At 40.6% G+C, this 14,502-nt stretch overlaps 1 protein-coding gene across 2 annotated transcripts in view; it reads left to right on the plus strand.

Moving 5' to 3' along the window:
• Positions 1–11,292, plus strand: part of rasef2 (RAS and EF-hand domain containing 2) — a 59,753-nt gene extending 48,461 nt beyond the window's left edge. Inside the window, exons 12-17 of one of the 2 annotated variants that reach the window (XM_069910960.1) lie at positions 2,591–2,735; positions 3,806–3,887; positions 5,567–5,681; positions 7,360–7,470; positions 8,440–8,516; positions 9,664–11,292. In XM_069910960.1, coding sequence (XP_069767061.1) covers positions 2,591–2,735; positions 3,806–3,887; positions 5,567–5,681; positions 7,360–7,470; positions 8,440–8,516; positions 9,664–9,763 — 630 coding nt within the window. In that variant the 3' untranslated portion in view covers positions 9,764–11,292. Of the gene's footprint in view, positions 1–2,590; positions 2,736–3,805; positions 3,946–5,566; positions 5,682–7,359; positions 7,471–8,439; positions 8,517–9,663 lie in introns of those variants that run through there. The other variant, XR_011348714.1, reaches the window with a different exon arrangement.
• The last annotated feature ends 3,210 nt before the right edge of the window (positions 11,293–14,502 follow it).

Here is a 14,502-nt window from a genome sequence, read left to right on the forward strand (position 1 = left end):
ATAAAAATACACCATGACAGAGTTACTTAAACAAAAGTTGCTTTTAATGATCTTTGAACATGAAAATAGAATCAAACTTTAACTTATCTCTATTGACTTAATCTATTTAACCCCCTTCTAATTCTAAGCACATGTGTATGTAAGTTCAGCAAAGTTCTTTGTTTCACAGTCCAATCTCACTGGTTGTAGGCAATTCTTATACTGTGCACAGAAGTTAACATTAATAAAATTCACCATTATAAAATTACCACTCAGAAGGGTTCGTGTTGGCTTTCAGAGAAAGAATTTTTCTTGTTTCAGTCACCACAGAGTTCCTTTCTGTTTCTCCTATTCCAAGGGAAACACCGGACGACCAGGCCATCTTCCAAAGCTTGGCAGCTTGTCCTTCTGGAACCAATATCTGTCTGTCTTTTTCTCTCTCTCTGAGAGCAAAGCCTCTTTTTTTGCCTCCCTGCCTGCAAAGATCACATGACCTTCCAGACAGTAAATTCTGTTTTCCAGACAAAGCTGCTACTGCCTGTTGTTACATTTGTTGCCTTTTGCAAATGACAGTCCATCAGGAGTCTGAGCTCTCTTGCAAAAATTCTGTGTTTTAAAGTGCTTGTGTGTGACCTGCTCTAACAAACCTTCCCCAATTTATTTGCCAAACACCTCTCTATACTCTGTCATGTTTCTTTGCATGAAAGTTTGCTGTCAATAGAAGACATAATGGGTTTCTGTCAGCCCTTCTCAGTTAATCTTGCATGATGGTAACAGAGAATAAATGGTCATTCATCAACTCCCCGAGCAGCTGTTAACTGGCTTATTCAACACTAGCTGTATGCTTGTGTCCAATGCAGTTTTTAATATAGCCATTCTGGACAATTCACACAATGAAATGGAAGGGAGGCTAATGTTATTTAAAACGTTCTTTCACTGAATGGTGGGAATGCAGCTAAAAAGACGCCAGTGTGGTGCAGCTTGTAGAGCTTTGCAGCAATAGAGACCTGGGCTGAACTGTGACCTCTGGCACTGTCCATGTGGAGTTTGCATGGTTCCTCCTCCCACATCCCAAAAATGATGGTTAACTAGCCACTATTATTATTACCCCCAGTGCAGGTGAAAGGGAGGGGAACACGAGGGGAAAAGAATAGAATGGTCGATGGTCGCAGATAATATGTTCCTCCAGCATTGTGTTTTTATTTCAACCTCGGTGTCTGCGGACTTTCATGTTTTACGTCTGTGCTGAGTGCATTTGCTTATCTGCTCCTCTTTGGGTCCTGGGAGAATAGAATTCAAATGGATACCTTTTGGAATCTACTTTGTCCCTGGGAGACCCATGAACTATACAATTTACTCAAGACTCCTCATCCCATTAGCTGCCATAAATCAGCATGTGGTATCCTATGGCCCTGTGAATACTGAGGATGTTTTAATTGTGCTTTTTGTACCTTCTCTCTTCCAGAGATATCACTGCCTTGCTGCTTTCACTACATCCCTTGGGTCTGTGGGCACATAATCTCCTTTGACTTCTGAATGCTTTGGGAAAGCCAATTCTCCTGGGAAGGCATCCCTACTCACCACCTCTTCTCATTCCATTATATTGGTCTGTACAAAGTGAAGGGAAGATAGTTTAGGGGAGACATCAGGGGAAAGTTTTTTTTTGCAGAGTTGTAGGTGGAGGCTGAAACATTAGGAGCATTTAAGAGACTCGCACATGGTTGAAAGAAAAAAATAGAGGATTATGAGGTAAGAAGGATTTGGTAGGAATATTTAGGTTGGCAAAAGATTGAGGACTGAAGGGCTGTACTGTGCTGTAATGTTCGATTTATCTCAATAGGTCTGCTTGATGAACTCTTGCATCTCTCTTGACTGACCATCTTCAGGGGCATGCACATGCCTGCAAAGTGCCCGATCGGTAGCGGTTGTAATACCAAACTACCTTGAGTATTAGTGATTTCTGTGTCATTAATAAAGAGGCCTTCTGCCTTTTGCACTTGCAAGATCTATTGGTTTCCATCAAGTCCACTTGCAGAGCCCATGTGATGTTGTTTTTCCTGTTCTGCATGGCCCACATTTTTAGGTAGCATTGCCTCCTTGATGCTGCTCTGTACTTTTGCCATCAAGTGCATTGAATTGAACCATTTTGTCTAAGCAGAATGCCATCTTTGCAGGAATGCTCAGCAGCTTACCAGCAAGTGGATCAAAACAATCCTGCAGTCACTATCTGATCTAGACTGCAGTGAATGGCGATGGTTATGTCCTTCAGTGCCCAAGATCTCCATTCCTGTATTGGAAGGCAGGTGGCACAGGGGAGAATGGAGTGAGGTTTTAATTAAAAAAAAATTTAGATGTAGGCCCTTCCTGCTCGAGACCCTGTACCACCAAATTAACCCGACAACCCTGTATGATTCAAACCGAGAGAGGAAATCCACACAGACACGGGGAGAACAAACTCTTTACGGATAGCTCGAGATTTGAACCTGGGTCGCGGGCGCTACAATAGTGTTGTGTTAACTGCTATGCTGACCACACCACCCTATTTGTTATATTTTTCCACAGTTACATGGAAAATGAGCTATATATTACATTAACATTTTTAACATTTCAGACAGAAGGCACTACGAAGAATAACTTCAGGGGAGATGGACCACTCTACAGGCTTGTCCTTGCAGGAGATGCAGGTTCAGGGAAATCCAGCTTTTTGCTGCGTTTGTGCAAGAATGAGTTCAAACCACACATTTCTACCACGTTGGGTAAGCTGACTTTCTTTCCTCTGTTGCCCGGCTCTTTGTCTTTTAATGGGTGTGATATCTTGGGAAGTAGGGTTGCCTTCAGCCTGCTTACCTGGAAGAACTTGTGTGAATATCATTCCTTTCCATCATGGCCTTGTGTTATGGTTGCATTCTTTGGTGGCCAAAATGCTATTGCAATGTAGGAAATGAGGCTGCTTTAAACAGCAAGATTACAGCATTCTCAATACGATTGAGACTTCATTATTTTAGTGAAGAGGAGTGGCGGTTGTGCAAGATAATAGAGAAATTCCCTGTTCTGCTCTATATGGGATGTTGAGCAAAGAGGGGAGTGATGGCATCTTCAGTTAACATTCTATCTGAAGGATGGCACCTCTGACAGAGCAGATTTCCTCCTGTGTGGCAGTGAAGCATCCGCTCTACTTTTGTGTGCATGTCTCAGAACTGTGGGCCATGAACCCGCAACCTCCTAATTCCAAAGAGCTGATGTCTGAGCCAAGGCAATCACGAAAGGCCAATTTTTCCTTTCTTATCCCCCTTCACCCCTGCCCAGCCTCCAGAGAAACAAACACAACTACAACCAGTAGTGACCCGGTAATGAGGTTTGACCATAGCCTGCAGGAGGTGCTCTTGCACGTGAGAACAACTTTAGGACCAGCTATGCTATTCCGGGAAAAGGAGTGGCACAGCCTTGTGATCTTGACATGACAATGTGAGAATTTAATTTTTAAAAAAATGATTAATTCCTAAGTTAACAAAGAAGCTATTAAAACCTCAAGTTTAGTAAAAGAATCCTTCCTTGATATTTCTAGTCCAATTGCACACCATGGCTCGCTCTGGAAGAGACTTGGTCATTGCAAAATCAGTAGCTGGAATATGAGAAAATGCTGCCCCTTTTGGAAGTTTCTTCCTATCCTGAGGACAAATGTTTTTGAAAAAATAAAATGCATTCCCTTTTTGACGTAGCACATTAAGGGCGAGTTTTTATTTAACTCTTTTCAGTACCTTTGTAAAAAAAAAAAAATATGTTTCATATGAAGCTAGTGATTTGAACATAAACTGTTTGTTTCTAGGAGTTGATTTCCAAATGAAGAAGCTATTGGTTGATGGTGAAAGTGCCACATTACAGATCTGGGACACTGCAGGGCAGGAGAGGTAAAGGAGACTGTTTGAAGTGAGGAAGTATGTTTCTCTACTTGAAGCTTTAGATTAGGTCGGTATTTAAATAATTCACTGATGCAAATAATTTAACTTGTACTGAATGTGTGGCACAATCAGTCATGTGAAAAGTAAGGGTATAGCTCAGTGATTCTCAACCTTTTTCTTTCCACTCACATACCACTTTGAAGTATTCCCTATGCCATAGATGCTCTGTGATTAGTCAGGGATTGCTTAAGATGTTATGTGGGTGGAAAGAAAAAGGTTGAAAACCACTATTTTAATCATCCCTAATTGACTCGTTATGTGCACGGTTTCAAAACTCCAAAGGAAATAGGAAATTGGGTCCAGAGCAGTGATTCTCAACCTTCCCTTCCCACATGCATATCACCTTAAGCAATCCCTTACTAATCAGAGCACTTATGGCATATTATGAGTGGAAAGAAAAAGGTTGAGAACCACTGATTTAAATAATGTGGGGATAAAATTTCTTAAATATAGTGGTACATTTTATTTCCAAACTCACATAATGCCCCATGATTTTGATGTATTATTTCCCCAGTGTGTCTAGGCCCTTTGTAATCTCATGAGAGAAATTATTTAAAGCCCAGGCCAATTAAAGAAAGAATTGATTTGTCTTTTGTTCCCATTGCAAGCAAACCTATCCAAGAGACGCGTGTTCATTTTAAATAATACCATGCCGTATCTCCCTCTAGCTCGAGGGATAATGGAGGTGTGATTAATATTTCCCCCAAATTGGGTAGTGCAGAGGGAAAATTACAGTAAGCTGTTTTCCAGATGAAGGTCCTGATCAACTTGTTAGTGGAATTAAAACTTGGCGTTTTTCAATTTTTGGAGAAGGTGATGGTTGGGAATAAGATACGCCCCAGGTAGTCTTTTATTATTTTGTAGAGGAATCTTCTTTCCTACATATAGCAGGTAACAGATCTTTTGGCCCAATTGACCTATAACCTCCATACATTTTGAAGGGTGGAAGGAAGCCCAAGTTCTTTAGAGATCTAGATTTAAAGCTTGGTCGCTAACTGCTACACTAACCAATTCAATCTCTTGAATTGTACTTTAGAAAAAAATAGCAAACTTCTGCAAGATGGGATGGAGTCTTGACATCAATGAAATCTGAAGGTTCATTACACATTTTTAAAAAGCATTTTTTCAATGCAATTTCCATTTGTATACTGCAGATATAAACACATGCTATGTCTCAGGCCAATTGAAGGACATTTTAGTACACCTTTTAAACTTTTTTGAGACATATACCTCAATATATTTGGAGAGACAACTTCAAGTTTAATTATAAAACTCATTGCACAGGACTATTTCCATTACTCATGAGTTTTTTAAAAAAATGTACCCAAACAAAGGCTTTTAAATGTGTGTATTAGCAGGTACATGTTAAAACTCATTGAAGATCTGCAAATGAGCGCAGTTATTAGAAATGTGCAATGGTTTCTCAATTGGTCTGGGGTAATTTGTTTGTTCTGCGATTTGAACAAATGCAAAGTCAAATTACAACCGATGCAATTGTTTGGCTTAATTCCTCAATCTATTTTGCTTTGATCTTCCAGGACTGAGCTGAAACTACAGCTCCCAGGGTTGTGAAGTGTTCTAGTTCAAATACTTGTTAGTGACAAATTCTTTCTTCCTACAACTTCAAGGTTCCGCAGTATTGCAAAGTCTTATTTCCGAAAAGCTCACGGTGTGTTATTGCTGTATGATGTGACTTCAGAGATTAGTTTCCTGAATGTTCGGGAATGGATTGATGAAATTAAGGTACAACTTAAACTGTTCAGTCTTGCACCTCGTTCTGCTTGAAATGTCTTCATATTTTACCATGAAGATTTTGTTCAAAACCTAGTTATACATCTCGTACCTTGTATCCTGGCCAATGCTCATCCCTTCATTAACATCTTCTGGGCCTATGCTGAAGATCCAGCACCTACCCTAATGAGTTGTTCAAGATCAAATGCTCGTTAATGACAATCTTTTTGTTCTACAAATGGACATTTTCAATGTCTTACTTCAGAATTGGTGATGTGCACATCCAAGTTCACAAACGGACAGTTTTCCCTTGTTTATTGGATGTTTGTCCCATCAATGCCCAAACTTTATTGAAAATTCATTGTCCTGTTGGGTAATTTTTAAAATAAAGGAAGCCCCTGGCAGAGTTCAAGAGAGGACTGAAATTGACCAAATAACCACCCATTGGGATTTCTGAATAATGGTCCTTCATTTAAAACACTGAGATGCAACTATATGTGGTTTCTGGCACTTGCTGCTGTTTTGGCGTTTAAATTCTCCCTTTTCCCCCAATCTCCTCTCTAAGATGCTCATTCTATCATTTTGTTGCTACTAATTGGGAAGTTCCTTGAAGTGAATATGCATTAAATGCTGGCCAAGCCCGAAATGCCAAATCCCACCCTCTCCCCCCACAAAAAAAAGAATTTACAAAACAGTTCCACTCCTCTTGCCATGCTTGTATTTCCAGTAAGGTAGCAATAAACTTCTTGAGGATTTATGAAACTGTGGAGCATGGGTGATTTATTTCCTCTTACCTTCACCTACCCTTTGACAAGATGCTGCTTCATATGAGTATTTTCAACATGTGGGGCTCCATGGTTAGTGTAGCAGTTAGCACCAAGCCACTGCACTGCCAGTGACCTGCGTTGGAGTCTGTAGGGGGCTTGTACGTTCTCCCCCGTGTCTGGGTTTCCTCCAGGTGCTCCAGTTACCTTTTGGGTTAAAATTGGACATGAGTGAATTGGGGAAATCCATGCAGACACGAGGTTTGGTGCTATATTAGCGTTGTGTTAACCACTAACCATACTCGGCCAGCGCGGGCTGTATCCTGTACCTCCATGGGCTCTCATCTTAAGGTGCTGCATATTATCAAAGGCCTTTTGAAAATCCAAATACTCAACATCTACAGTCTCTCTCTCTTGTCCATCCTATTTGAGATTTAATAAGGTAGAGCTGAAGGGAGGAAGGGGGAGGAGCACAGATCAACAGGTGGATATAGAGGGTAGAAGAGAGAAAAAAATCTCGGGATAAGGGGAAGGGTAGATCTGAATGGGGAAGGGAGCTGGAGTAATGAAGACAGAGGAGGGGTGTCTATTGGAAACTGAAGAAGTCGATGTTAATGCCAATTTTTTTTTAAACTTGAGGTCAGTGCAAGCTTGTCCTTTTAGAATGGGGAGTTCTTGAACAACAGTGGGAAGTTTACTGTATCCAGGTTCGCTTCTTCTACAGCTGCTTCCCCAAGAATCTCTTTGCTGCTATGGATACTACTAAGAGCTCCAAATTCTAGCAATATTTTTTAAACATTGAAAATACGAGCACCTGCAATGAAAGAACAGCTGATCCCCAAAGTGTCTCAAATTTATTTTTCATTATATATTATTGCTAACTAGACCTTTGCTCATAATAAAGTAATGAATGATGTACTTTTCAGAATTCAACTGCTGGTCCCATCCCAATTATCTTAATTGGGAATAAAATAGATTTAAGAAATGAAATGCCTCATGGTGCTGTATTGACCGCCCACGGAGAAAAGCTAGCAATGGTATGAATTTCTTATTGTTTCAATAACTGTGCAATATTTACATCACCATTGTATTGCCAATACAGATTAGCAGAGTGGATGTAAAAAATAAACATGTAAAATGCTGGAGAAACTCAGCGTCCTTTATGTAGCAAATGCAGAGATGGACAACTGGCGTTCGGGCTTGAGCCCTTCATCAAAGTATGAGAAAATGCCAGCAAGTGTCAGAACAAAAGAGGGGGAGATGATGCATCAGGTCACACTGCCACGCTCACATGCCTGTCCATGGCGTCACCTTGACCACTCACAGATTGGAGGAACAACGTCTTATTTTCTGTCTGGGCACCCTCCAGCCAGATGGCGTGAACATTGACTTCATTCCCTTTCATTAAACCTGCTCACCTTTCCCTTCCCCAATTTTTGCCTTTCCAGTTATTTCAACTTACACAGCCCTGCTTCCTCGCCCCCTTCTTTTGATCTGACACTCGCCGGTATTTTCTCATACTTTGATGAAGGGCTCAAGCCCGAAATGTCAGTTATGTATCTCTGCCTTTGCTACATAAAGGACACGGTTTGACCTGCTGAGTTTCAACCAGAGTGTCCACAGAATTTTGTTTTACTTCCTACTGTTAAGGAAAATGCCAATATAAAGTTATTTAAAAAAAAACATTGTTCAGACATTGAGACATTTCTTTCTAATACAATAAATTCTTGCAAAATAAAAAGTGGGTTTAAAAAAAATGAAAGTTTAAAATTGGCGCCCGCCCCAGTGACCATCTTGCCAATTGTGTAACACACAATCTCAAGCAACTGGAAAATTCATTCATCTGGCATCTTCCAATGTGTCAGATTATGGGGGGGTTTTGCTGTATTAGACATTTGTTTATGAGTGCTTTAAATTAGAGGTTAATCCATTAAATAATAATGATGGAGACCAGGCTTTGTATATAGATTAATGCAAAGTTAATTCTATGTCTCTCTTTTCTTCAGACTTACGGTGCTCTGTTTTGTGAAACGAGTGCAAAGGATGGGACCAATGTGGTGGAAGCTGTTCTGCATTTGGCCAGGTAAGGTCACATTGCTCATCAGGCATACATCTACAATATTAAATGCAACTATTGTAAATATGCACATTGTCAATCCATTTTTTTTTAAAAAGAAAATAGAGCCGTACGATACAGAAGCAGGTCATTAGTCCCGTGTCCATGTTGGAATTAAAGCAAAGCTGCTTACTTGATCAATATCCCGCCACCTCTTGTCTGTTTGAATGCCATTATCAATATCCATTTCCACCATTACTCCCGGTTATCTGTTCCAGGCACCTACCAATTTAAAGAAAAAATTTGCCTGCATACCTCCCTTAAACTCTCACCTCCCCCTTGCTGCTCATGTCCTCAACTATGTCGTTTTTACCATGGGAAAAAAATTTTGATGGCTCAGCCTCCGAGCAAACAACCCAAGTTTGTCCACTCTCCTCATATCTTCTCAACTAGGCGATGTTCTGCTAAACCTCTTTACCTTTCCAAATTCTTTGTGTAATGGGTAACAAGAATTGCACACAATGTGGCCTCACCAAAGTTTGGTAATAGCTGCAGCAGGACTTCCTTTTGTACTCAATACCCTACTCAGTGAAGGGAAGCATTACCAGATGTCTTGTTTACCACCTGTCCTTGAAAGCGACCACTTTCAATGAGCTATATAGCTAAACCCACAGATCCCTCAACATGCAAATCCTTTTTTCAAGCCCTGCCATTAAACTGAAGTTGCCCTTGCATTTGACCTCCTACAGAACCCTATATCAATTGCACAACATTCCTCGAATCACACACTCCGACCATATAACTTTGCTGATGGAGCCATTGTTAAGTGGTGACTGTGTAACCCTGCACTGGGGTCACGTTCAGTTAATTTCACAGAAGAAATTGCAAAAATGGACCTAGCTACCAACTGGAAACTTGCATTGAACCCCAAAATGCTACCACTTGTACTCTACCTTAAAAGAAAATTTAGGAATAAGAAATGATCAATAGGATGAGGGAAAGGATCTGCCGTGGGACAACAGAAATTGGACTGTAGCAACTCTTGGATCATATGGGTGCCTTCAATTGTGTTTTTCCCCCCCCAGTTTATCACTGTAGTTTCAGTCATTGAAATCTGATCATCTCCAGTGAGATTGATTGTATTGCATTATTTCCTCTTCTCTCTCTCTCACAGAGAAGCCAAGAAGAATGCAAGCACCAGGAAAAGCGAACCAGTGTTGAAACTATTGCCAGCAGATGGGAAAAATATGATGAACAATTGCTGTAAAATGTAGAACTGTCTTGGTGGATTGCAATCTATTCGCTGGTGATCCGTGGGATTTGTGATGTGCTCACAAAATATTATCACCCTTTTGCAAACTTTACTCTCATTTGAGAGCATCACCATTTTATAGCCAATATATTTGGCAGATAATGTACATTATTGAGGGAAGATAGTTATAGATGTACATATTGAATTAGAGGCAATTTTTCCAGTGTAAAACTTGACTCTTTAAACAAATGTAAAATAAATTAAGGAATCTGAAATAGCATGATCAGTTCAGTTGAACAGCGATTAGAATCTGAATTTATTGCAATTATTTTGAACTATATTCAGCTGCACCAGGGGCGTAGCCAGGTTCTAAAGTTAGAGGGAGTGAGCACGTGGAAAAAAAGGTCCCACCACACATACCAAATGGCGAGTCAGTGGTCGAATGGAGGGCCACACTGGGCGGTGGCAGCATCAGCCCGGGGTAAGGAATCAGATTGTTGAATTGATGCTTCCCCTGCACCCCTCTAGCTCCACCACTGATCTGCACATTCACTTCTGGCTGTAAGCAACTGAAATGGATTTGAGTTATTTGGGGTTGGCACTCAAGTGGAGGCATTCTATTTAAAAAAAAAACCATGGTTGTGCCAGTAATCACTTCCCAGAAATTTAGTATCTCTTGGTCTATTTAAGGTTCAGCCCAGGGTTTACCTGTACACCAACAGTGACTTAATGTGTAATGTCATTTTTCTCTTCTCCAGCTATTGGTAAGGTTTGTGTCGGATGAAACTAATTAATTAACATTATTCACAGGCAAATGCGTTCCAAGAATCTTAACAATAAACTGCTGGAGGAGCTTGGCGGGTCAGGCAACATCCATGGATACCCATGGTCAGGATACCCTTTGCCTCAGGATCCTCTGAAACAAAGCGAGGAGGTTAAATTATCAACTACTCCAGTGGTTTTTCAATCTTTTTCTTTCCACTCACACACCACCTTAAGCAATCCCTTACTAATCACAGAGCACCGATGGCATAGGGATTAGTTAAGATGATGTGTGAGTGGAAAGAAAAAGGTTGAAAATCACTGAACTACACTAAAGAAGCTGGGATACAGGGTTGATGCATCCAGTCCAATCATCAAAAGTAATGACAGGAAAATGGAATGGTGTATCTCCTTCCAAGCAGTGTTGAAAATAGTGTTAGATTGCCAAATTCAAGCTCAATAATTGAATACCTCTAGAAATGGAGAACTGTTAAATAAATTGGGAGAAGCTAAAATATATTAAATTGATCCTGTGCATTCATTATCTTTTCTTTTGACTGGAAAGGAGCCCGGGCCATTGTTTCCTGCAGTTCGACATGAAAGCTCACAAGGGCCAACATGAGGTTCTGATAGTGAGAGCTTGAGAACACAGTACCCGCAACAAACAGTCCGCCAGCCTTTTTGCCGTATTCCTTTGGAACTGGTGCAGACGGGGCCAAACAGCACATTACCGTTTTTGGAATTGCTTGTCCTGTTAGAATTTAATAAAGGTTGTCCTTTCAAATGTAATCGTAATTTCAGTTGACTTAATTATTTAAACCACCTCTCTGCAAGTTTCCACACTTCCAATTCTTATTGTTGGAGAATATTGTAACTTAACATTATTCTGGTTCTAATATTTGCCACTGTGTATTAAATTGAATTAAATATTCTACAAAAACCCTTTGAACTACAGCTATTTTTAACCTTCCATAATATATTCTCCAGACTGGGTCCATGGGAAAATTACAGTACAAACATCAGTGTGAACTAGCTGGAGGTTGGATAGAAAACCAGTCCTGGAAAATGGGAATACTGAATATATGTATTTGTTGGTAGTCCCTGAAAACAGCCACTGAGTTAAAATTTTCAAGTTCAGACTCTGGAAGACTGGCTGCTTCATACCTTTGGGTTCCCTTCTTTCACACATGGTTGGCCTCTATTTTTCTTATCCCAGTTTCTTTAACAGTTGTCCAGATCAGGAGGTATTCAATGACTGAACCTGCATTTGGCAGTCTAACACTATCTTCAACACTGCTTAGAAGGAAATACCCATGCACAGGTGCCAAGTCTGCAAGTATAATTGAAAGACAAGAGTGGTTTGTCAGTTGTGACAGCATACTTATTACATAGCCCATGGGGTGTACCAATTATAATGCAGGTTTCTGTATCTTTCAAGTGGAAGGTTTCAAATCCTTATTCATGAAACAGGTTCTTCTTTACAATCTAAGGTGCCTCATTTTACATCAGTCAATTGTCTCCAAACATCCTCTTGATTCAAGGAAATCTATCCCTGCCTATCTTTCCCAATAGCAAGAGCTTTTCAAAAATGGGATCAGTCATTCCAGACAGAAGTTTCTTCAGGCAATAGAACAATCAATGCACTTAACAATAGCATTTATTGTCTCTAAGAACATTTAATACAACAGAAATGTCTCATCAGTGTCACCACAGCTGCGATACATTTGTGGTGAGTAGATGCTTAAGGCTCAAAGATACAGCATGACTGCACTTATTAAGAAAGCCTATGATCTCTACTTTGGTTGTAAAATTGGTGACCAAGACAAACCCTGGGTTCCTCTCATTAGTTGGGCAACATGCAATTAAACATGCTAAATTCAATAAGTTCATTTAATGTTTCTCCAACATACTATGTGATACAGCAAATCTGAAGAACATGCACAGCATCTGTATAGATGAGCTGCTTTAATAGCCTGTCTATATCTATCTTGACGAAGCACACCCAGGGCTAAGACATAGCACTTGCACTGAGTGCTTGCCCAGGCATCTTGGACTGATCAAAACAGAAATATATTAGTAGATTTAAAATAAGAGAGGAAATCAAAAATAGCTTGCATCTAGAAATTAGTACACGATAGGAAAACTTTAAGGTGATTTTGGTGATCAACAGCCCAAAATCCATAAAATACACCCAGAAGTGTTCAGGAAACAAAATCTTCATTGTCAAATGTAATCACTGATGAGTTTCCCTCCCATCAAGAGACTGGGAGGTGGGAAAGGGTCACTATTTACCATAATCCAGATTGGCCACCAATACCTTACAAGTCAGAGATTGGGTAACCCATAGGAAATTACTTGCCTCTGTTACCCCAAGGCCTTACCACATTGTCAAAGGACAAATCTGGAATGTGATGGACTACCCTCCCGCTTGTCTGGTGCCCCCCAAGGCCTTATCACCATGGACAAAGGACAAATCAGGAATGTGATGGACTACCCTCCCGCTTGTCTGGTGCCCCCCAAGGCCTTACCACCATGGACAAAGGACAAATCAGGAATGTGATGGACTACCCTCCCGCTTGTCTGGTGCCCCCCAAGGCCTTACCACCATGGACAAAGGACAAATCAGGAATGTGATGGACTACCCTCCCGCTTGTCTGGATAAGGAGAGCTTAATGGTTAGCTCAACACTGTTACAGGGCCAGCGACCCAGGTTCGAATCTGGCACTGTCTGTTAGGAGTTTGTCCATTTTCCCCAGGAGTTCTGGTTTCCTCCCAGCCTCCAAACCATACAGGGTTAGAGGTTAATTTGGGTGGCACAGGTTTAAAATGGCCAGAATCTATCATGTTGCAAATAAAAAAAAACCTCTCGGGAAGTTCATCGTCATCCACAACTAAGTAGCCCTCAATTGGCATCTCAGGAATAATCTGCAGCATTCATTCTGTCTGTTGCGCAATAGCAGTAGTGTGGACCATCGACATGATGCACCATCAATTGTCCAGGCTACTCCGACGGCAACTCCAAATCCAGTGATATTCACATACAAATTTGGAAATTACATCACCAGATCATGGAGACAAGCTTTCTCCCAACCTTACAGATTTGGAAACTACATTACCTTTGGGCCTAAATCTTGTTACAGTCTATCCATCAACATTGCACAATAAATGAAACAGTTGAAGGTTTTTTTTTCCACCATGTGTTCAAGGACAATAATAAGCAATAGATTATCAGACATCCACATCCCAGATTATGCAAGAAATATTACTGATTTAGTTCCATCTACTGGTACCAAAGAGCCACTACATCCAATAGAGTAGAGATTTGCTCAGTCAAGCCTACCAAGTTAAAATCCAGAGAACCCAGGCAAATCCTCTTTACCAGTAGGTCAAGGGCACTGATAATGCGACTTACACAAAAGGTAAGCTGGCTAACGATAAGGACAAAAATCAAAAACTCAATGTCGTGTCGAAAACAGAAAATGCTCGTTGGTGACTAGCCTGCAGCAGATGTGGACATACCCCTCCATAAATCTTCGTCCGCGAAGCTAAGCCAAAGAAAAGTTCCTCCACCGTTCAAAACGTACCAGGGATGTTGATTAAATGGGTGTAAATTGGGCAGCACGAACTCCTGTGCCGAAATGGTCTGTTACACAGTGCTGCATGACTAAAATTTTTAAAAATTAAATTTTAATTTAATGTTCTTGAAACCTTCCTCCAAATTTCTTGTCTAATTCATGCTGTGAAAAAAAATGCACAAACCTCTTCCAGACAGTACGGGATTCGAACCCAGGTCCCAATTGCTGGCGCTGTAAAGGCACTGCACTAATCACTATGCCGTGCCGCCCTAACACGAGGGTTATATTATAACTTCCACAAATTAACTGGGATTGCTATTGTTAAAGTGGCTGAGATGGGATGTAAGTAGGTCTCATCCGAGTTTTTTTTAATACAATTATGCAGTGTTCTATCAGAGATAGGTTAGTACTTGGTGTTATCTTA

Source organism: Narcine bancroftii, chromosome 14 (assembly GCF_036971445.1).
Source record: "Narcine bancroftii isolate sNarBan1 chromosome 14, sNarBan1.hap1, whole genome shotgun sequence".
Taxonomy (NCBI): Eukaryota; Metazoa; Chordata; class Chondrichthyes; order Torpediniformes; family Narcinidae; genus Narcine; species Narcine bancroftii.